The sequence below is a fragment of the Gallinula chloropus genome, assembly GCF_964237585.1.
Source record: "Gallinula chloropus genome assembly, chromosome: 27".
In the NCBI taxonomy this organism is placed as follows: Eukaryota; Metazoa; Chordata; class Aves; order Gruiformes; family Rallidae; genus Gallinula; species Gallinula chloropus.
The window spans coordinates 715182-738927 of record NC_140112.1 but is presented as its reverse complement, the minus strand read 5'-3'; the positions used below and the strand labels follow the sequence as shown (position 1 = coordinate 738927).

Genomic DNA, 23746 nt, shown 5'->3' with positions numbered 1-23746 from the left:
CAAGGTCACCTGTGCAGAGACCTGGGTAGCAAAGGATGGGTCCTGGAAGACCTGGTGACAGCTGAAAGCTGCTAGCACTGGCATGAAATCTGGGAGCTTGGTGAGGCTGAGCAGCCTGAGAGGCTGAGCAGAGGCTAGAGAAGAGCAGTATGGGCATGCAGGACTCTGCACAGAGGAGCACGTTGCTGTCCCAGGGGAGGAAGGTGGGTGGTTTTACTCATTCCAGCTCTGTGAGGCCTGAAGCATCCTCCAGAGAAAAAGGTGTCTGTGACCAAGAGCCCCTGTACACCCTCTTCTCCCCAGCACAGGAAACAGCTGAAGGTCCCTGCACAGGGGTGGCAGTGGCAGCAGCTCTTCCAGGCAGAGCCCTGCAGTGCCCTGAAGCTGGCAAGTCCTGCTCCCAAGAGATGCCATGCAAAGTCACCAGAGAGGGTTAATCCACAACCCCTCCCCTGATCCTCCAGCTGCTTCTGGAGTTACCATCAGACCTGCTGAATGCAGCAGGTTTCCTGCCAGTGCAAGGGGCTACTTTCAGTGGGGGACATGGGCTGTGGATGTCCCAGGGCTGTGGGAGGCAGTGGCACACTGCCATCTAACCACAGAGCACCTACCATATAACCACTGCCAGCAGCCCCCCAGCCACGTGGTCTATATGGTGTGGAGCTTCTGAAACACTGTGTAGCTGATCCACATGCACACACCCCCCCTCTGGCTGTGTGTTGTATGGATCACTGCTTGGAGGGATGCATGCAGAACAAATGCCTTCACATCTGCTGGCTCTGGTGCTCCCCTGGCAGGGCACAGTGTGTCCTGTGGGTACAGGGAGCTGTGGGAACCCTTTTGCTTCCCACCCACACTGGTCTGAAGCTGGACACATGGGTGATTGTCTGTGCAGGCATGCACACAAGGCAGGGTGAGTGGGCAAGGGCTGGCATGTGTCATGCTGCTCACGGTCCAGTCCTGGGGGTGTAGACTGTTTTCCATAGGATCCCAGTGCCTATGGATGCAGGGGAAGGGAGCAGAGGAACATGTCAGCCAGCTAAGAATGGTCCCCTATGTTTAAACAGTGCTGTAAGGTCCACAGACTGTGATCACACACTCAAGCCATGGGCTGATCCTGGCTTGTCCCTCCTCAGAACCAAGCAGAAAGGAGAGGACACCAACACTCTGCAGAGCTGGACATCCCTGTCTCTCCCCAGCCAGCAGTGGGTGCTCTGTGGGGCCACCCTTGTGCCAAGCAGCCTGACACTTACATCAATCTCGCTGAGGATGACATCAATGATGCTGCCAATCACTATGAGGAAGTCAAAGACGTTCCAGGGGTCCCCAAAGTAGCCCTGCCAGGGAAGAGCCAGAGAAGAGAAGTGAACATCTGAGGTTTAAGTCAAGGAGGGGACAAATGCTGGAGCCCAGAGGAGGGATCACCAGTGACCTCTGGCTCCCCTTAAGGGGAGCCAGAAGAAGGGATGATGGTCAGGCCTTGTAGGCTTTGGTCAGGTGTTTGGCCCTGTCTTGCAGTGGTGTGAAATGAGGAGGGTCAATTGAGGTGGCTAGAGAGCTATGACCCCACCAGTGACACCTGACTCTGAAGATGGGAACAGTGACTGACTGCACTGAGCTGGATTTGGCTAGCAAAGGCAGCCCTGGCAAACTAATCCTTCCAGAAACTCCCAGTTCCTGCACAGGGCCCCAGGGGTGTCACAAGGAGCAGTTCTCTGGAGCTGTAGGCCTGGGGGTGCTTGTATTGGAGAGATGACCCCTCTGGCCTGGCCTGAGCCCATTTCCTGCTCCCTGGACCATGCCCTCCCTCCTCTTACCTTTGCTTTAAAGGCCATAAGCTTTAGGATCATCTCCAAGGTGAAGAGGACGGTGAAGGCCACGTTGAGGATGTCTGAGATGTGGTTCATTTCCTCAGACTGGTTGTAATGCTGAGGAGGAGGAGGAGGAGGGAGAAGGAGCCATGTTAACAGGAGGAGCCACATTGGCTCCTGACAGGTCCAGCCTCCAGTGTGAGCTGAGAGGTGTGTGCCAGATGCAGGCTGCACCCCCCCACCCAAACCTATGGCTCAGCAGTGGTCAGCAAAAAGGATGTTCCCCCCACCCCTGCAGCACCTTCTCCTGGCTCCCCACGTCCAACCAGTCCCACTTTGCCCCCTGATGCTGAGGACACACCATGAACTTTGCTGTTTAGGGAAGACCCCCCTCCCCAGAAGCTCTCCTGGAGGTGGGCAGGGCTGAGCTGACCCATCTACTGCCACATGGTGGGCACCTTGCCCCTTACCTGCATGCCCAGGCAGATGGTGTTCAGCAGGATGAGGAAGAACATGAGGTACTCAAAGTAGGAGGAGGTGACCACGTACCATATCTGGTACTGGTAGGGGTTCTTGGGGATGTAGCGCCGCAGGGGCCGAGCCTTCAGTGCATACTGCACACACTGGCGCTGGGGAGGGCAAGGCAGGTGTCACCCCACAGCAGAGCCCAGGGCAGTGCCAGGGGCACAGGAGAAGAGTCACCACCACCACCAGCAACCCTGCACATCCCACAAGTAAGAGCTCCTTCTCTCTCAGCCTGGTAACATGGACCAGGGGACAGTGATGTCTCGACTCTCTGCAGAGAGTTGAAACACCCCCAGATCACCCACAAGGCAGCAGGTTTCCAAAGCCACTGCTTGCCTCCAAAGATCTCCATGCTGCCCTTGTGCCAACCCCTCCAGTAACCCAGCCTGCCTGGTTGTCATGGCATTTTCCCAGGGTCTCTCAAGGCTGGTCAAGAGCAGCCTGAAGATGTCATATGAACCAGGGGTGGAGGGGACACTGAGTTTTCTCTCCACACCTTCCCTCCCCAGCAGGTTTAGGGTTATCTCTACTGGGTTCATGTGCAACTCCCATCACCCCTGACACCCTCAGCTCAAGATGCCTGTGCTGCATCTGCAGGCTTGCTCAGCACATGAAGGAGCAGGTCCTTCCTTTGGGCCAGGGAGCATCCCTGTCTAGCTGTCCTCCCCAGTGTGTGCCACATCCTCTGCCAATGCTGGTCTCACTTCTGCTTTCAGCCTTGATGTCCCCAGCCAGAATCACAGCATCACCAAAGGGCTGACAGTAGAAGGTGCCTCTGGAGATGGTCTAGTCTGTTCCCTGCCCTAAGTAGGGCTACCTATAGCATGTTGCCCAGGACTGCAACCAGTTGGGTTTTGAATACCTCCAAATATGGAGACTCCACAACCTCTCTGGGCAGCCTGTTCCCATGTCTGACCACCCTCACCATAAAAAAAGGGTTTTTTTTAATGTTTAAATGAAATTTCTTGCTTTCTCCAGTTGGTACCCATTGCCTTTTGTCCTGTCACTGGAAAGACCCTGGTTCCATCTTCCTTAGATCATTCCATTAGGCACTGATGCACATAGGTAAGATCCCTATGAGCCTTCTCTCCTCAACACCAAACAGGCTCAGCTCTCAGCCTCTCCTTACGTTACAGATGCTCCAGACCCTCAATCATATCAGTGGCCTTTTGCTGGACTCACTCCAGGACGTCCACATTGCTTTTGTACTGGGTAGCTCAGAACTGGTCACAACCTTCTGCTCCAGTTCATAGCCCACCTGCACCAGGAGACCCACTCCCTGGTTGTGCCATCACTACAGGCTGATCCAAACCAGCCAGCCCCAGCAGTGCCAGCCCCAGGGCTGGTCCACCTTGCCTTCTCCCAGCAGCTCTATTACCTGGTTCTTGTCCAGCTCACAGTTCTTGTACTCGCTCTCCCCCTGCTCCTGAAAGGTCACAATGACAAAGCCCACAAAGATGTTCATCATGAAGAAGGCAATGAGGATGATGTAGATGATGAAGAACATGGCAATCTCCACCCGGTAGTTGTAGATGGGACCTGCATCCTCAGCATTGGTGTCAATGGCCATGTATAGCAACCTACAGGAGGGAAAGTGAGGCAACAGAAATCCTAATTAGGTGGGAAAGACCATCACCTCAGCTCTTGAAGGTTAGGGAGAGCTCTGGGAACATCCCAAATCCAACAGCATTGGGACAGGGCTGCTGGGCTGAGCATGTCAGTTCCAAAGCCATTGCCAGGATGGCTATCCCAGCTCCTCAGCATGGGCAGCTCCTCTTTAACCTGCAGCAGTGACCTGCCCCCAGCACAGAGCCAGCCCTCAGCAGCCCCCAGACTCACTCTGGCCAGCCCTCAAAGGTGGAGACAGTGAAGAGTGACATCATGGCTGAGAAGACGTTGTCAAAGTGGAAGCTGCTGTGCACCCAGAGACGCTTCTGCAGCTCGATCTGCGTGGGGTCCCCGTCCACGTAGTTGATGAACTCACCCCTGCAGCAGGAGGAACACAGCACTCACCAGGTAGGGCCTCCTCCAGCACCACCCCCTCTCCCTGCTGCAGTGCTGGCCCAGGGCTCTTTGGTCCCTGGGAGGGGAAGACAGCCCTGTGCTTGGGACTGATTTACCCCAGGGTGAGGGAAAACAGCACATGACCCCAGACCCTCTTTTGGGATGCAGCATCCCCATGCAGAAACACGTGTGGCCCCCACCACATCCCACCCACATCCAGTTCCTGGCCAGGGCTGGAGCTGAGCTGCAGAGAGCTCTTACCTGCACTCCTTCTCTGTTATCTTGGATGGATCTGTGCATCTGTAGAACTTGCCCTGCACGTCACAGAGATCACAAGAGGCCATGACTTTGCTGTGGCTCCAGAAGCCCCTGGGATGCTGTGACTTCTTCACAGCCCACAGTCAGTCCCCATGCTGCATCCCTGCTGGCTCTGGCCCCTGCCTCACACCACCCCTGGTTTCCCCACTCTCAATGCCAACCAAACCCAGCTCACAGGGTGTTTCAGGAGAACCAGTAAATACTGAGACCAGTAAATACTGAGACCAGTAAATACTACGTAGTGATGGGAACAAATCTTCCAGGCTCTTGAGCTGAGGCCTACCTAGCTCATCCTGCCTGGGTGCCAACTGCTGGGGAAACAGGGAAGAAGTAACCATAGAATTAACAAAAAGTGAAGGTATGCTGACAGGCCTGCTCAGTGTGCAGGGGAGGCTGGGAATTTAAGCTCAGTTACGAGAACAAAACCAAGCTCAACCAGAGCCAGATCAGCTTTGGAGCAGACAAAGCTCAGAGAGCAAGAGTGATGCTGAGGAAAAGGCAACACTTGATATCCAAAGTGCACTGAAAGAAGCACCTGCCACCTTAGAGTGGGGAAACTAAGGCACTGAGTGGGTTGAGGATTGGACTTGACTGTATCCTTGATATCCTGGATATTTCCTGCCCTCCTCACACTGCAGGCAGGTCTTCCCACAGCGCACAGCTTGTGCTGCCCTCAACACTGGGAGACACCACCCCCCCCCCCAAGGGCTATGTGTCTAAAAGAACCTATCCAGGATGTGCCTGAGCAGAATGTCTCTCCTGTCCACCTGAGACAGGTCTCACCTTGAAGAGCTGGACCCCAATGCAGGCAAACATGAACTGCAGCAATGTGGTGACGACCACAATGTTACCAATCGTCTTGATGGCCACAAACACACACTGGACCACATGCTGTGGAGGTGGAGGACAATGGACATGTGAGCATGGCTGGGGAAAGACCCTGCTGTACATCCCACACCCTCTTAATGCAGGGATGGGCCCCAGGAAGAGTGGGAGCCTGCCAAGAGCAGCTGGATGGGTTAGACCCCGTCCAGAGACAAGGAGTGGGAATTGGGTTCTGGCCCCACAAACCCCACAGGACATGATGCCTGCTACAGAGCCTCTTAAGAAGACCCCATAGCCCAAAGACCCCATAGCCCAAAGACCCCCAACCTCCATCTTACCTTCAGCCCCTTTGCCCTGTTAATGGCTCGCAGCGGCCTCAGCACCCTCAGCACCCTGAGGATCTTCACCACTGAGATGGCACTGGACCTGAGGAGGAAGGCAGAGCTGAGATGAAGCAATTTCCCTGCCCAGGTTGGCCTGGCACAGGCTCCCCAAGCAGCTGGGGATGGGAGTGGGGGAGTGCAAGGCATGGCAGACACATGCAGATGTCACTAAGCTGTCCACCCAAGGGACACTGGCAGCTGAAGGAACCAGCTCCAAATGGATTTCCTACCCACATCTTCACCTTTGACACTCAAGGAGTTTGTCCCCCTGCCTCCCAGTTGTCCATGCCCTGAGTATGACTTGATGGACACTAACACATGCCCATCCCTTGGACTGGTTGCTCCTTTGCCATCCAGCACAGAGAGCAGCAGCCCCCCCAGGTGCCCTGTGAGGCTAAACAGACCAGTGCCCACCCCACAGAGGTGCTTACTCGATTCCCATGGAGATGAGGGAGACAGCAACCACCAGCAAGTCAAGGATATTGAAAGAGTTCCTGCAGAAGGAGCCTTTGTGCAGGAAGGCACCATAGGCTGTCATCTGGAGAGCAGAAGGAGTTAGGAGAGAGGCCAGGCAGGGCTCAGGGGCATGGTCCCTCCATAGCCATGGTGTGGACAAGGAACAAGGTGCTTTTCACAGCTCCATGGCCTGAGCACTCTATCCAGCTCAGAGCTCCACCTCTGCAGCCAGGTAGGAAGATGACTTCAGCTTGAAATCCTCTGCACCCTTCTGGCTGGAGTCAAATAACTTCCCAGTCATTCAGCAAATCAAAGGGGAGAAAACTAAAGAGACTTGGGAGTGGGAGCAACGTGCAGGAGTTGCTTGAGTCACTGTTTTACTCCACAGATTTCCACTGCTTTCTCTTTTCCCAAGGTTTTTTAAGGGGATGTCAGAACTAAACTGTTGGTGGCGTGGCCTTGGTGCCATGGTGTCCTTGGGGCACAGCTGAGTTGGCTGTTTGATCTCACTGGAAGGGACACATGGCCTCAGGGATAGGTCATGCACTACCTAGACTGCACAGATTTTGGGGGTGTGAGGATCAGCCAGGCTTCTCCTCACTGGGACCTTGAGCTTGTGCCCAAAATGCATGAGTTCCTAACACCAAACCAGGCTAAACTCATGGGCTGTGTCATGAGCATGGCAAGGACCACAGGACAGAGGGACTCACCTTCAAGACAATTTCAACTGTGAAGACAGAGGTGAAACCAATGTCAAAGTATCCAAGGATCTGGGGGCAGAAGCACCAAAACTGGATGAGATTTGGGTCAGAACCTGCACCCCCAGTGCCAAGAAGAGTCCTGAACTTCCCTCAGCTTTGCTGATCTTCCCCAGTGCACAATTCAGCCTGAACCCTGAGCCCAAGCTCTCAGTTTCCAACTGAGGGAGGTGTGACCTGATTGACCTGAAAGTATCTGATACCCAAAAGCACTGGATGGTGTAGCAAGCTGTCCCATGTGAGACCCTCTAGTCCCTGCCAGACAACACACAGATGCAGACCCATGTGTGCCTCATGTGGTTAGACACGTGGCTATCCCAGAAGCATTTTAGGGTGCTATACACACCAGTGGTCCAGTTTGCCACCTCACAGGATGTCCCTATCCCAAATAAGCCAGCACAGCCTTGAACCAAGGTAATCTTGCACACCCTGCCAAGTGGAACTCTTCATCCAGAAGTAAACTGGGGCAAAGAACAGTAGAAATTTGTCCCAGTCGTGCCCTAAGTGGAAAACACAACCAGCCTCTCCTCCCAGGGTCTACTGCCCTTCCAGAGGTAGGGATGAACCCATAGCTGCCTGCTCAGGCATGACACCTGGCAAGGAGGTCTCTGCTTCCTGGGAAGCTGGGTTTCTCCATGAGGTCTCCCCCAACTATTCCAACCCTCTCCAGCCACACAGGCACCTGATTACGGAAGGACTCAGCCCGGATGGGATCCTCAGCTGCCAGTGAGATGCTGCTGAGCAGGATGAAGAGCAGGATGAAGTTGGTGAACCAGGTGGCATTGACAATTCTGTGGCACAGCATTCGAAACCTGCCAGGGACAGAAATGGCACAAGGTGCTGCCAGGGACCACAGGGACTCTGTTAAGGCAGTGGAAGCCTGGAAGAGTATTATTATCTCAAGGATAGGATAGCCCCAGGTGTGAGGGGATGTCTGTGCTAGTCCTTCCTCAGAGAAGCCTTTTCCCAATGAGCTGGCTCCCTTCAGAGCTGGGTGTTGTGCACAAATAGGACCTCAGTGGGAAGAATTGGTGCCAGAAGTACCCCCAGGCCAGACCTAGCTCCACAAGGCAGGGAGAAGGGTCAGTGCTTACTTGTTAGTTGGGCTGAAGATGAAGAAGGAGCTGGCTTCAGGCATGGGCACAGCCTTCTCTTTCAGCTGTAGCTCTGCGAGGGGACGTGGCCGAGGACTCAGGGGGATTTCAGGCTCATCTTCCTCATCGTCACCTGCAGGGGAAAGGAAAGAATCACACAGAGAGGGAGAGGGGACACGACATTAGGGACAGTCCTCAGATTCTGATTGGGAAACTGTGCCAGAAGGACCTCAGTATCCCAAGGCTGTCAGGGGGTCACCACGTCCTTCACTCCAGCTAGGATTATGGCACCATCCCTCTGCAGTGCTGCCCCAGCTTTCCTGCTGCCCTGCCCAGGACAAGTCTTACCTGGGAAGTCTGCAGAAGGGTAGGGGTCTTTGATCTCATTGACATTGGACTCAAATTCATCCACTTTTAACTGAAACAAGGGAGAGACAGAGAGGAGGACATGCAGCTGTGTGTCCCAGTATTGCTGCCAAACGTTACATGTTGGCCAGACCCCATCACCTTGGAAGCCAGTGTCTCTACATTTGCCCTGTACCCCACCAAGTATGTGGAGTTCAGGTCCTGGATGGAGCAAGGTGAGGGAAAACACCTTAGGGATGGTCTATTCAAAGAGCAATACCAAGAGACTGGGACAGGAATATGTGTGCAGAGAAAGGGACTGGGGCCATGCACCTATGCCACAGGGCATCCCTGGAAAGTGGGTAGGGAAGTAGCTGCTGGCCAGATGCTTGGAGGAGGCACAGCTGAATAGAGGGTTTTGTATACAGGGGCTGCTGGTGTGACATAAAGGTCTTGAATGGTGCTGAGCTGCTCTGCTGCCCTTCACACACGTGTGCACCAGCCCATCTCAATGACTGGCTGTGGACAAGGAGTGAATTGGAAGAAAAGGATCCCCAGCAGTGGACCTGGTTCACCAGCCACATGTCCTGCCTGGGCTCAGAGAGGCCCCATCACCACAGGGTGTAAGGTCAGAGGAAGTTTGGCTTGGAAAAGTTGAAAACCAGTCTGGCTCCAAGCCTCCCTCAGTCCTGGTTGGTGGGAGGAGGAGCTACATCCCTCACCTGGAGCTGCCCAAGGCCCAGCCCCACCAGCACCAACCTTGGCTGTCGTAGGAATCCCTTCTCCCTTTGCTTTCTGCTCAAGCTTCTTTGCCAGAATCTGTTTCTCATCTTCAGACTTCTCTGGGTAAGCTCTGAGTGGAAAGGAGGGGAGAGCAGGAAATGAACTCTGGGCAGGGGCCTGGGTGATGCTGTTCTGTCCCCTCAGATCAGGTGCTTTGAGAGCTCCCACTGCCTGGGACTGCAGCTCTCACCTGGACATCTTCCGCCGCTTGCGTTCCTCTGCTTTGGCCTTCTGGGCTAAGGTCAGGCTCTCAGCCTCAGCCAGGTTATCAACTGCAATGGCCAGGAAGACATTGAGGAGGATATCTGGAGGGACAGTGCTAAGCATAACAACTTGGTTCCCGTTTGGAGGAAGTGGTTAGAGGTAGCTATGGTTTCCAGAGCGCCCTGAGAACCCTTCATGGAGAGGAGTCCTTCAGATAGCCCTGCTTGGTGATTCCTAACTCTGCACCCATCCTTGTGAGTACTGAGCTCTGGCCTTTTTCTGCCTTGGTTCAGTCAGTCCAGCTCAGTCTTACTGCATTGAGGGACAGCTGAATCCAAGCCTGCCAGTCCTCCAGACCTGCCCTGGGGTGTGCTTTCCTCCAGCCCCCAGCCACCATCAGTGCAAACTCTGCAGCCCATGATTTGTTCTTCTCCTGTTCAGAACTGAAAACCCAAAGGCATGCACTGAAAAGCTGAAGGAGTCCCCACCCCCTTCACCTTCACAGTCCTACATAGCTGATGCTACAGGGCTGGGTACAGAGGCTCTGGGTTGGGCTTCACAGGCAGAGGATACAGTTCCCACAGACAAAGAGGATGATGAAGTAGATGCAGACCAGCATGCCTGGAAAGGATGGGCCTCCATAGGCCATGATCCCATCATACATGATTGAATTCCAGTCCTCTCCAGTCAGGATCTGTGAGCAGAGTGGAAATAGAGACTCAAGAGCCACCACAGCAGAACCCCACAGCTCAATCTTGCCCTCCTGGCTCCAGCCACGAACCCTCACAGCTCCACCTCCCCACTCCAACCCTGAACCCACCCTACTGCTCACAACCAAATCTCATTTCCCTGATCTTCCTTCAAAGCCACATCACCTCCCACAAACCCACCCTGCTCTGTGCCCCAGCTCTTGGCAGGAGACTCAAAGCCCAGATGAGATTCCCAGCCCCTGGTCCCCAAGCCCCCCAGTGCCTTTCCCACAGCCTTGTACCTGGAAGACACTGATGAGGGCCTGGGGGAAGTTGTCAAACGTGCTGCGCCGCACTGCCATGTCCTCGAAGTCAAACTTGCCCCCAAAGAGCTGCATGCCCAGCAGTGCAAAGACAATGATAAAGAGGAAGAGGAGGAGTAGGAGGGAGGCAATGGAGCGGACTGAGTTGAGAAGGGAGGCCACCAGGTTGCTCAGGGATGTCCAATACCTGGGGAGAGGAGAGACAGGGGTGTGCAGGAGGTGAAGGAGTTGGGAAAACTCCTTCCAGGAGGACTAGGTGGGTAGGTGTAGGGAACAGGTTGCTTGACCCAGGGGGATGTGCTGGCAAGCTAGCAAGGGGTCCTTTGAATCAGCAGCACTCAGGAGCTGGGACTACTCCAGACAGGCCCCAGGAGGTGGAAATAAAGCTCCAGGGGTGGTGTGAGAGGCAAGACACCTTTCTGCTCACACAGAGCACCAGCAGGCTGCATGGGGATGAACACAGAAAGAGATGCCAGGAATCCTGGCTCACAGCACCCCTATTTACAAGACCCCAGAACCCAGAGTGAGCGAGCCCCAGGGGGCTTCCAACAAGCCCTGCTCTGTCCTCCTCGCCACTTCCAGACCACGTCCTGGAGACAGAAATCCCCAGCTTGGCCTTGTTCCTCCATCCAGGAGCTCAGGCTGCAGCCCTCCCCAGGGACAAAGCCAGTGATGGCTGGGGGCTGTGGGCAGCCAGCACCCACACCACTCCCTCCCCAACCTGGTGATCTTGAAGATGCGGAGGAGTCGGATGCAACGCAGCACAGAGATGCCCAGGGGTGACAAGGTGCCGACCTCCACCAGGATGGTCTCCAAGATCCCTGCACATACCACGAAGCAGTCGAAGCGGTTGAAGAGGGACATGAAGTACTGGCGCAGGCCCAGCGCGTACATCTTCAGCAGCATCTCAGCCACAAAGAGTGCTAGCAGCACCCGGTTGGCATTGTCTGGAGTGGGACATCCAGTCCATTAGAACACAGAATCACAAGGTTGGAAAAGACCTTGAAGTCCAACCATTCCTCCCTAAGCTAAACCAGATCCCTCAGTACCTCATCTACCCTTTATTTAAACACATCCAGGGAAGGTGACTCAACCCCCTCCCTGGGCAGCCTGTGCCAGGCCAACAACAACATGGACCACTTCATCTCAGCATAGGGCAGCAGGAAGGGAAGGAGGGCAGTGCTCACCTCCCTTCTCTGTCCACTGAGCCCTCTAAAAACTGAGCAAATGCTGCTTTTCAGGGAGCATGAGGAGGAAGGTGATGTGCAACTGTGTGCTTGTATGTGTGAGGCTGTGCTGTGTGTGTGTCAGTGCCCTGCGTGCGTGTGTACTGGGCTCTGTATGTGTGTGTGTGTGTGTGTGTGTGTGTGTACAGGTAGCTGGTGTGTCTCTGTGTGTTGGTGATGGGTGAGTTCAGCAGGGTGTCCCAGGCCCACCCTCTCCCTCAGGCTCTTTGCTCACCTTGCACCCGTGTCAGCCATTCCGGCTGGAAGTGGTGCTCAGAGGCAATGGAGAGGGTGTTCAGTGCCACCAGCAGGATGACCAGCCAGTAGAAGAACTTGGACTTCACCACATCCCTGCACTTCCTACGAAACATTCGGTTCCAACGCCTCCACTGACGGCTGCAAAGACAGCCCAAGGGTCAGCAGGGATGGCCAGCAGGTCCCCCCCCCCAGCCCAGGGCTGTGCCTGTAGCCTTCAGAACAAAGCCACCCCTGCTCCTTTCTCCAGGGCCTTCCCTGAAAAGAACTGAGGAACATAAAGCCTGTCCCTGGCACTTGATCTATCCACTCAGTCATTGCAGTTCATTCACACAAACACATCCAGGCTCCTTTTTGGCCTACAGTCACCTCTAGTAGTCTGGTACAGGCCCAGCTCCTAACTCACAAGACATGCTACATGGATGCTCAGAGCCTGGTTCCAAATTGAAGAGGTTGGTAAGTGGCTTTTTTTGCCAGTACCAGAGCATAATTCCTGGTTTGCTATCTGCAATGTTTGCATCTCCTTCTGAGCACACAGCCCCTGGGACTGCCCAGAAAACGTTGGCTGACAAGAAAGCCTGGCCCAGCCAGGACAACAAGTGAGAGACTGTGTAAGGCCACATGCAGAGCAGCAGATGGTTCAACATGTGCATACTTACAAGTAGAGAATCCACTTGTTCATGCCCTCAATTTCATACAAGCTCTCTGTCTCTGATCCTCCTTCATCCGATGGCATCATACCTAAGGAGGGAATGACATCCTAGGCTTTCCTTGGAGCCCTTGGGAAGAAAATATGGGAGGGAACCTCTTCTGGTAGCACATCAGGAAGAACTTCCCTATCAGAAGTGAAATCGAGGAATGGTGTTCCAAGGAGACAGCAGCAAGAGTTTGGGCAGAAGGATTTGAGTCTCACATGCAAACTAAGTAAAAGGCATGAAGAAGATCTACAGCAAGAGCAGGAGCAACACTGAGAGGCAGCCTGAAGACAGCAGCGTGCATGTCAGGTCCCTCAGTGTGATGCACCCCCAGCATGGGGAAAACTGGGGTCAGTGGTGATCTGGGCAGACACTGACTGAGAGGAGGTTTGTAAGAGCCACAGGCTCTTACAGCCACACCTGGTGTGGAGGAGGTGTTTTGTCTTGCCCACTGTTTCCCAAGGCTCTCTACACACATATATTGCTCAGCTTGAGGCATCAAAAAGTCCTTTCATTAGGCAGACACAGCAGCTCAGAGGCAGAGCTCCCCAAGCCTTGCTGAGCCTTTGGCTGGATGCCTGTCTTCTGATGCCTTCAAATGAGGAAGAAATTAATGTGTCTGTTAGGGACAGAGTAACACCTCACTCTGCCCCTGCACACAAAGTGCACGTGCTCCCCATGGCTTCTCAGGGCTGTTTTGAGTGCATTATGCCAAAGGAGACCTGGGTCTTGCTAGTAGCCTGCAAATATTAAAGACAGTGGTTCAAGTGGAGATTTAGCATTAGGGATGATGCTTGTTGTAATAATAAAATTATTCAGGGAAGAAAAAAATAAACCCCAACCTGTACTGCAGAAGTCAAAGCATTTTGTTTCATAGGTTTCCAAGCAAAACGAGCCTCTGTGGCTTCTCCAAAGGTCAGTGTTAAGAACCCAACCCTCACCCCTGGGGTCTTTGACCAAGCAGAAATGGTACCTTCTCCCCTGGCCCGGTCACTGTCCATGACCTCAGCGTGGGTGATCCAGTCCATGTAGCCCTTCAGATCCTCCTCCAGCTGCTGCTTCTCCCTCAGCTTCTGAAACGTGCCCCGTGACTTGGCCTTCTCACGCTCTTTGGTGAATTCACTGGGACAAGGCAAGCAGCAGAGGGAGAGTCAGGAGGGAGGACAGTGTGGAGGTCAGGTACCACCACCCTCTGCCAGGCCAGTCCTTGCAGAAAGAGGAAAGCCTAAAAGACCCTACTGCCTGGTGCTGTCTCTAGTGACTTTCCTGGCCCTGTTCCCTGGTGCAGGATCATTTGGGATCGTGGTTTCTCCATCCCCACTGGCTGCTCCTTGGAAGCTGGCTGTGGTTGCACAGGGCAAATGATGCTAGACACTGCAGGCTGTGTGAGTCCTCCAGCCCTGCTAAGGATTTGGGCAAGTGGGGACTTACCTGGGTGGCAGAAAGCTGCCCCAAGCTCTCCATGGGGGGAAAATGAGCTCATTACATGGCAATTAAACAGGACACTCTATTCATGGTAACATAGAAAAGAACAGGTCTGACAATGCAGGAAGTCCTACTCTTCTCATTCTTTTTTCATTAGTTTCTTGTGTCTCCTGGTATTGGGACTGCAGATCTACTGCCCAGCCAGCCTGGTGTTGCCATGTGCAACAGGTCTCAGACATTACAACAATAATTAGACATACTAAACCTCAGGACTTCTCAGGCCATGCCTGGATTTTCCTGCTCTCAAGCCTATTTTAGCTATAACTGCAAAAATAGTTCAGGAACTTCTGCTGTGTCTGCAGCCTGGTCTAGGATCAGGATCACTATTGTCCCCCTTGTCCTGCCCTTATGGCCAACTTCATGGAAGGGTCATGTGCCTGTGGTCTGTCTTGTGGTGTTGAGTTTGGTTTAGATATATTAATACCCAGTTTTTTTGAAACCCTGTGCAGCTGTGTGGCTCTTGCCACAGAAGAGAACTAACAAATCCAAGCAATTAGGGTATAACTAACCCTGTGGTACTTACACCACACTCATCATGCGATCCACTTGCACACACAGGATGGAAACATAGAAGGAAGACCCTGACCCTGCACAGAACTGAGGACAAAAGCCCCACACACACACACTCCCCAGAGCAACACACACTTCCCAACAACAAAACTGGGATACTGGCACCTCACCACAGCAACACATAGTAGGTTGAGCATCACACCAGAGATACTTAGTGCATAGCAGCATTACTGTCCCACTGTGGTAACCAGCATAGTGGTACTGTGATAGCTGTACCCAGACCAATGATAATTCATTGTTGTATATTCAGATGAGACTGTTGAAGCTCTAAATACACTAACAATAATTCCTCTGGACCCCTTTGATTCATATCAAAGGTGTTTTCTTTAGCACAGCCATAAGGAAATGGTGTGTGCTTCCAAAGGATGGCAGCACTCTGGGTACCGGTGAGAATGAGTGTCTCAACCCACAGCAGTGGGGTAAGGACCTGCTGCTTTGAGCTCCCTGCTCAGCTTCTTGCTGGGAGTGCTGGGAGACCACACTACAAACACCTCACACTGTGCTCCAGGGCTGTGTTCACTGACAGCTGCTTGTGCTACAGGGGAAAAGATTCCCTGTTGGATGTTGAGCTAAAACCTCAGAGAGGCATGGAAGTAGTAACTCAAGGGTCAGGGTGTCTAAGGATGCAAAACAAGGGAGAAGAAAAGGAACTGAAACTTTTCCAGGCTTTCTTCTTGTCTAGTTAGAGCCAGCCAATGTCCATGCTCTGGTCATGCTCACTGACCTGCTGGTGAAAAGAAAGGAGAAAGGACAGGGTGACACTTACCCACTGAGCACCCCCAGCACCAGGTTGAGAACAAAGAAGGAGCCAAGCAAGATAAGGCTGACAAAGTAAATCCAGGGCCACTCATTCCCAATGGCATCATTTACCTGGCAAGGAGAGAGGCATTCTGAACACAGCCTGCTGTCTGTCTCCCCTCAAGGCCTGTTCAGCAGCCTCTGGGAGCTCTGCCCCCTCTAAAGCGATAAACACGACTCTCAGCTCTGGCTCCTTGTGACTCTACACCTGGTTTTTAAGCCAGACCCAGGCATTTTGGGTGCATATTTAAACACCAGCTCTAAGCCTTAGCATCAAAAAGAGTCTCCCAAGGGTTGCAAAACATGGGGGGGGGGGGGGTTGATAGAGGAGCACCCACCACCCAGGCACTGCTGTGCTTGGTCTGCACACCTTCACAAAGGAGGGAACTGGAGCACCCTCCTGTCTATCTGGAGAGAAAGGACAGCTTGGGCAGTGCTTGCAGGGATGCAGAAGACATGCCTGGTGCACACTATGGGATGTGCATCACACTATGAAGTTTGGTGGGGGCAGGATGTCTTTCACTGGCAGAGAGCCCTAGACCTGCCACGGGGTCCTGTGTCCCGGAGAGGATTCCCCACTCTGAGGGAGCACCAGCAGTCAGCTCACTGGAACCTACCCAGTAGAGGACTTCGGTCCATCCCTCCATGGTGATGCACTGATAGACAGTCAGCATGGCAAACCCAAAGTTATCAAAGTGAGTGATGCCATTGTTGGGGCCTGGCCAGCCGCTTCGGCACTCGGTGCCGTTGATGGTGCAGTGTCGCCCGTGGCCAGAGCTGGTGCATGGGGCTGGCTTCTCTGATGCTACTGTGGCAATCACATCTGAAAGGGGAAATCCATGGTGTGAGCAGCACATCAGACCAAGAAGAGCAAGTCCCAGCACCTCCCAGCCTCCTGCAAAATCTTTCCAAAAGGGGCCTCTTTCATCCCATCCTCACACCGAGCTGTGTGCTGTACATCCTTCAGTCCTGCCACCCTCCCAGGACTGACACTGGCAAGACCAGATTTTCTGCTGCCCACAGAACCTCTGTGGTGCCCACAGCAGCCACAGAGAGAGTTCTGCCTATTGCCCCACCTGTCCCAAGGTAGTAGCAGGTCTTGTGCATCTTGCCCTTGAAGAGCTCTTGCCCGACGATGGCGTAGATGATGATCATGAAGAGGACCAGCAGGGCGATGTGAAGCAAGGGCACCATGGCCTTGATGATGGAGTTCAGGACGACCTGAAGGCCTGCACCAAGAAGGGAGAAGAGGTCAACTTCCTAAACAGGTTTGGGTGCACCTTGCATTCCTGCCAGCCCACCTGATGAGCAGCCTCTGAAACGCCCTGTACCAAGGGGTGTTGGCTCTGAAATCTCTGAAGCAAGAAATCCCTTCTCTACCCACCATACAAGCATGCAGAAGATCCTAGCAAAGCCAGGCAGCAAGCAAGTCTAGAGGCTGCTTCATGCCTCTCTATTCATCCTGTTGCTCTCATTCTGTTTATATTCACCTAAGTTATAGGAAGAGATCCCTGCCCTGAGTAACTAGAGTGATGTCCTGGCCCCTTTCACACTGGCCACCCAAATGTGCTGACACTGAGCCATGGAGGAAGCTCTGTGTGTGCTGACCTGCAGATCCCAGGGTTGACAACTGCAGGCTTCATGGATGAGCAAGAACCCACAGGGCTCCTCCACACCCACCTTGTGGCTGGGCTTGGTCCAGCAGCAAGAAGAAACCTTCCCCACGGCCCCCCACCCTGGTCAAGGGTTTAATCCCCCCCACCAGCCCTTCATGCTGGCAGGGCACCCGGCACCCACTTGGCACTCCAGACACCAGGCGCAGGGGTCTCAGCACACGAAATGCTCGCAGGGCCTTCACATCAAAGCCGCCTTTCCCCCCTGAAGTCCCTCCTTGCTTCGCATTGACCTGCTCCAGGGTCATGGTGATAAGCCTGAAAGGACCAGGGCACAGAAGGAAGGGGAGAAGGAAACCAGAGCACAGAAGGAAGGGGAGAAGGAAACCGGGGCACAGAAGGAAGGGGAGAAGGAAACCAGGGCACAGAAGGAAGGGGAGAAGCAGAAAAGAGAGCAGGGAGAAAGAGAAGAGTGTGAGGATGGAGACCAAGAAATCAGTGCTAAAGGTTCTGAGCTCTGAAGGCAGGAACGTGATGGCCAAGCTCTGCCAGCCATGCTCAGGGAACATGGCCCAGGGAAGAGCTCTGGGATAAATTAAACCCTTGGGTGCACTTATGGTTGGGCACCCCTCCACTGGGTACCACCTTCACTTGCCGAGCAGTTAGGGGCCCTCCCACCCCCTGGTTCCCAGTGGACAAACCCTGACGGACCCCACACCACTCCCATTTTCTCAGGCAAGGAGACCCAAGAGGTGTTAAGGTGGCAAACAGGACTTAGGGAATGTCATGACAAAGTGGTGCACGGGAACAGGCCACGAACCGAGTCTATGAGTTGTCCCCAAACCCTCTGCAGTCACTAGAACAAGCAATGTAGCTGATGGGCTAGCCCAGGCCTGGCACGAGCTGAGCCCCAGCAGCTCTCCCTGCCTGCATTACCCCAGGGACACGATGGAGAAGTCCAGCACGTTCCAGCCGTTGCGGAGGTAGGCGTCCGTGTGGAACAGAAACCCGTAGGCAATGATCTTCAGCATCGCCTCGATGGCAAAGAAGATCAGGAAGGCATATTCCATCTTCTCCTGGGGATGGGGAAGACAAGCAGGAGAGGATGCTCCGTTAGAGCAGACTGGCACCTCCCTTGGCATCACCACCGTGCACAGCTGCCCCCTCTGTTGTCTGTGGGTCAGCCCCTGCTGCCCACCCATCTGTCATCACCCACTCACACCAGGCAGCACGGTGACATGCTGAGCCACCACATGCCACACTCTGTCCTACAGCATGAACCCCTGCATCCCTTTAATGACACACTGCCAGGACCATGTCCCAGGGCTATGGGTACCTGTTCTTACACACTATGCCAGCAAAGCCACCACTTCCCAACCCAGCAACCAAAGATGCCCAACCCAGGGCATCTCTGATTCTCCTCCCTGCTGCTTCACCCCCTTGTTCTCCCACAGGCAGCACCGATGCCTCCTCCTCATCCTTTCTAGCTGAGGGCTTGCTGAGTCTGTCCTGGAGACCCCACACAATCAGCGTGGGACCAGCCAGCCACACCATGGCTTCCTTTGTATCCTGGGCTCCCAGGGAAGTTTGGCCTTGGGCTCCAGACTTCCTGCCCAATGCCAGACGTTTTCCTGGCAGAGTGAGCTGCTAGAAACTGGCCTGGGGGCTCTGCTGGGCAGAGGCATTCTGTTCGCTCTCAGCAGGACCTGGCTCAGCACAACCCTGCAGCTGCAGGGCCCAGAATAGCTCCTCTTTCCTCTGAGACTGGCCAAAGGCTCCCTATGCCCACCTGGTTCTGCCTGTCACCATGATCATTGCCCTTGCTGCTGATGGCCCTTCCCAGACTGGGATTAAGATCCCTCTGCAGCAGGCAGATGGACAGAGGTATTTATATTTCTTGTTTTCCACAGCTTCTCTCCTCCAGCTGCACCACATGAAGGGCAAGGAGCATCCCTGCTTAGGCTTTGCAGGGAATTGCACCTAGAAAGGCAGAAAATTCTCTCTCAGATGAAGCTGGGAGCAGGTCTCCAGTGGAGAAGGCTGCAGTGTTGAGAGCACACCTTCCTCCCAGGGTCCCTCTGCCTTGCCAAATGGAAAACACCACCTATTTAAGAAACCAGGGCCAAGGCTGAGGCAGAAGCATTGCTTGCTCAATGACAATGTCCCAGGTGATCCTGTCTGACTGTCACACACACAAGTGCCAGTTCCTTGTTGGATCTGAGGGCAGAATTGTTCCAAGCCAGCATGGAGACCTCACCTCCAACCCCCACGACCACCTTGTGCCTGTGCCAGGAAGAAGACACAGCAGATGCTCTGTGTCAGGCAGACACACACTGTGCACAGGCACAGCTCTGCTGACTTCACTGAAGCCCTGACCAGTTTCTAGCAGCTCAGGACACATTCTGTGCCACTGCCACACATCCTCCATCCCCCCTCCAGCACCTCCCCAATTCAGAGCTGAGTGGAAAGCTGTTTAGGAAGGGTGGCAGGGCTGCCTGGCAGAGCTGGGATTGGGTGTTTGAGGAGTCCAGCCTTCAAAAAGGCATTATAAAAAGATGAGGTCTTTATAACACATCAGGCTGCTGCACACACATGGTTCAACCATGTTTGGGGCCACAGAGTAACCTGACCTGTGGCTGTTTAGTGAGCCACAGAGCAGGAATAACAGTGTGACCCATGCCATGCAATGTGACAGGACACAGCTCCAGCCTCCTCAGCAACCTCAGCTCCCAATGGGTTGACCAGGATGCTTGTGTGGATTGCCTGCACCAGGACATGCTGGGCAGGTAGTTGTGCTGCTGAAGTCTTTCATAAGGGCTTTTTAAACATAAAACACCCCTAAGAATGTTCTCCAGGGGCTTGCAGCAACCATACTTGCAAAACAGAGCAGCTCTATCTGAGTGCAGATAAGCCAAGCCCTCAGATGTGAGAGGAAGAAGACACAACAGTTAATGAGATCAAGGGTGACCCCCCAGGCCACATGCCAACAGATTTCCCTGCAGTGAGTGACTCAGTCTCAAGGGTCAGACACCCAAGAGCAGCAATCTCTGCTCAAGGTCTGCTAGACATGTCTCAGCTGCCCAAGTGTGGCTGGTTTCAGTGCTATTGGAGATGCTCCAGGCCACATGAAACAGTTCTGGTGTGACAGGACCCAAAGCAAGTCATACCTCTCCAGACCAGCAGATGGGACACCTGCAACAGCATCAGATATTCCTCTGAGTTGTGTCTGATGCTGTGTTCAGGCTTTAAAACACAGGAGCTCCTGGCCCCTGTAGCTGAGATACAGCTCAATGCAGCCCAAAAGGGTGGATTTTTGGAAGCATGTGCCTTTATATTAAACAATTAAACATCCCTTCTACCTAAACAGAAGGTCTCTGAAGGACATTTGGGCTGGAAAGGCTCTTGCACATCCATTGGGAGTGAGCTCTGGTCAGAATGAGCCTTGATCCTGCCTCCACAAATGTCCTCACTGCCCTGACTCAGTTTCCCCTCACACATTTTGCCTCCACAACAATTTCAGGGTCTTTAGATAAACTCAATCCTCTCTGGAGAGGATTGTGAAATGAATACAGCCAATTAAATCAGTGACAGGGAGAGATTAAGTGCATTGCATCTCTCTGCTGCAGGATGAAATGCCCCCAACAAGCCTTTGTTGTGCTGCCTGCAGGGCCCATGCAGAGCACAGCAGGATACCCGAGGTGATGGGGTCTGGCTCAGTGCTCAGCTGGGACTGATCCTTCAAAGCCACCAGAACTTGATGACAAAGGGACATGCAGAGCAGGGATGAAGAACAGAAGCCTCAGTCTGTCAGGATCCTGATACAGAGGGCTGTTGGCATGGAAACAGGCTAAAACACACCCCCACCATTAGGATATAGGGATATAGCATCAGTAATCTAATCTAAAATAAATATAAACAGATAAAATTTCATTTTTATATGTCATTACTCAGTCCACACCTCCTGTCTCCCATTAAGAGGAAAGGCTGTTGGGCCTTGGGCAACATCCCTGCTTCGAGCACTGTGAGGCTGTTGGGCTTTGGACAACTCCAGTCCCTGCTTTGAGCACCATGAGGCATTTTGCTGCCAGGCTCTTGTCCCCCATTGCACCACACTGCTCCATACTGATGGGCTTTCAGCACCTCTGCCCTTGCAGGTGTCCTGGTCTCCCAAAATCCCAACCCTTCTCCCAGTGGGAAGTCCCCATCCTCCCTATTCCCACTTCCTGCTTTCAGTGCTCACCCTGCCCCAGTTTTGTTTCACCCCCTGGATGAGGTAACTGCACCTTTCAAACCCTGTTACACCCCCCCTGGGCCAAGGGAGAAACCAAAACCAGCATCTCAAGCTTAGCTCTGCCCCAAACCTGCTGGTGTTAAAGCAGCTGATCAGGCAGCACACTGGGAGGAAAAATGAATACCCCAGGAATTCACTCTCTGTGGGTATTTTTAACCCCCCTCCCATGAGGGCCTATTTTGGTTTTCTTTTTAAAAGGCATAATAACACCCAATAATGACCCCCCTTTTCTTCTTTCTTCAGGGAAATGAGCAACAAATTACCTTCAGTGCCACTAAGAGCCTGTTGAGAGGGAAAGAGACAAAAGCAGTTCAAGGAACTAGAGGTTACACAAGTGAAATCCTACTTTGGGTTTTGTTGCTTCTGTCTTGTTCCCTGCAGAGTCCCTAAGGAACAGGCATACAACAAGAGGTGCTTTTCTACATCACAAGTTACCAGCAATCACAGAGCTGTAGGGGTTGGAGGGACCCCCAGAGCCCACTGAGTCCAACCCCCTGCCAGAGCAGCTCCCTAGGACAGGGCACACAGGTCAGTGTCCAGATGGGGCTGAAATCTCTCCAGAGATGGAGACTCCACACCCCCTGGGCAGCCTGTCCCAGGGCTCCCTCACCAGGAAGAAGTTCTGCATATTAGTGCAGAACACCCTGTGCTCCAGCTTGCAGCCATCACCCCTCATCCTGTCCTCACAGACACTGAGAAGGGGCTGCCCATGTCCCCTGTGTCCCACCCTTCAGATATTGATAACCATTGATCAGATCCCCTCTTAACCTTCTTTCCTCAAGGTTGAACAGCCCCAGTTCTTTCAGCCCATCCCCACAGGATAGATGCTCCACTCCTTTAATCATCTTCATAGCCCTTCACTGGACTCTTTCCAGGAGATCCCTGTCCCTTTTGTCCCAGGCAGCCCAGAACTGGATACAATATTCCAGGTTCAATACCTGCACACACAATTTCAGAGCCCTGAAATTAGCAGAACAACATTCTGTTGAAGAATAATTGAGATGATTATGTATTTAGATGCTTTGATTTAGCCACCAAACTGAGAGTCTCAGTGGAAATCGATGTGGATTGAACCACAATGGGGATTTGAAACAGGGAAAGGGGTAGTGAACTAAAAATAGCTGGAGCTATTGATTTGTCACATCAAAACATCTTATTCCAGGCAAAATGGAGTGACTGTGGAAAAAAAAAACACCCTAAAGAATAACTGATGGGAAAGGAGCAACCTCTCTGCTGAACAGAGACAGGATTCTCTTCCCTCTTTAATTAAAATGGACTAAAACCTAAAATATAGTTTTGAAATGAAAGGTCAGACACTTTTCTTCCAAAGATGTTGAAATGAAACATTTGAGCCTTTCTGGAACAGGCTGTTTCCTTTTGGAAGTGTCATGATAAAAAATGGGGGGAATTAGTTCTATTTTTGGCATCAGTTCTTCCTTCCTGTGTACTCCAAGGACTGATTTGTTGCCTGTGATCTCAAGGAGGTTCAGCCCTTCTGAAAACCCATTTTTTTGCTGTGGTTTTGCCACCACTCTTCCTCCTTCTGACTCTGCAGCATCTCTTGCTGGACCGATGATGCCTGACTGCACTCCACAGGGCAGCTTCTACTAGAGGTATTACCATCTTGCACCCACTCTGCACTGAGCAACCAGCTCCACAAAGCCAAGACAAGCACCTGGATGTCCAGTGTGACAGCAGGAAGGGCTGTTCCTTACCAGGCTGGAGTTGGCAACGTTGGTGTCATCCTCTGGCATCGGCATGTAGATCGCCAGAGCAACACAGTTGGCAAAGATGGTCAGGAGGATGATGATCTCAAAGGGTCTGAGAGGAAGCGTTAAGGAGTGGAGACAGGAATGAAATACAGCCCTGACACTGCCCTGTCCTTGTGTGGGGAAACAAACTCTGGCTGAAAACCAGGGGCAGCAGTCAGACTTCACCCTTTGTACATCCTCACCTGCTGTTCATTTCTTGAGTCCATGGGAAGGAGGCAGGGGGCTGGGTGATACTCAGCACTTGGCTGATCACAGAGTCACAGAGCTGTAGAGGTTGGAAGGGACCCCCAGAGTCCAGGGGGTCCAACCCCCCTGCCAAAGCAGGGTCCCTGGGACAAGTCACACAGGGCGGTGTCCAGACGGGGCTGGAATCTCTCCAGAGATGGAGACTCCACACCCCCTGGGCAGCCTGTCCCAGGGCTCCCTCACCCTCACTGGGGAAAAGTTCTTCCCCATGTTGCTGTGGAACTCCCTGTGCTCCAGCTTGAGGCCATCACCCCTTGTCCTGTCCCCACAGACACTG

At 53.2% G+C, this 23746-nt stretch overlaps 1 protein-coding gene across 3 annotated transcripts in view; it reads right to left on the bottom strand.

Annotated features, from left to right (window-relative positions):
* The window catches only part of CACNA1S (calcium voltage-gated channel subunit alpha1 S), a 45304-nt gene that overhangs the window by 16445 nt on the left and 5113 nt on the right, over positions 1–23746 (bottom strand). For all 3 annotated transcript variants that reach the window (XM_084276078.1, XM_084276079.1, XM_084276080.1), the window contains exons 2-28: positions 23167–23272; positions 18097–18236; positions 17345–17478; positions 16624–16776; positions 16165–16370; positions 15516–15619; positions 13668–13816; positions 12659–12740; positions 11980–12140; positions 11240–11465; positions 10498–10705; positions 10080–10200; positions 9493–9607; positions 9279–9372; positions 8523–8592; positions 8175–8307; positions 7763–7892; positions 7033–7092; positions 6298–6404; positions 5822–5909; positions 5442–5549; positions 4602–4654; positions 4176–4322; positions 3715–3916; positions 2282–2440; positions 1818–1928; positions 1254–1337 (exon numbers count right to left, since the gene is read on the bottom strand). In XM_084276078.1, coding sequence (XP_084132204.1) covers positions 1254–1337; positions 1818–1928; positions 2282–2440; positions 3715–3916; positions 4176–4322; positions 4602–4654; positions 5442–5549; positions 5822–5909; positions 6298–6404; positions 7033–7092; positions 7763–7892; positions 8175–8307; positions 8523–8592; positions 9279–9372; positions 9493–9607; positions 10080–10200; positions 10498–10705; positions 11240–11465; positions 11980–12140; positions 12659–12740; positions 13668–13816; positions 15516–15619; positions 16165–16370; positions 16624–16776; positions 17345–17478; positions 18097–18236; positions 23167–23272 — 3451 coding nt within the window. The remainder of the gene's footprint in view (positions 1–1253; positions 1338–1817; positions 1929–2281; positions 2441–3714; positions 3917–4175; positions 4323–4601; positions 4655–5441; positions 5550–5821; positions 5910–6297; positions 6405–7032; positions 7093–7762; positions 7893–8174; positions 8308–8522; positions 8593–9278; positions 9373–9492; positions 9608–10079; positions 10201–10497; positions 10706–11239; positions 11466–11979; positions 12141–12658; positions 12741–13667; positions 13817–15515; positions 15620–16164; positions 16371–16623; positions 16777–17344; positions 17479–18096; positions 18237–23166; positions 23273–23746) is intronic.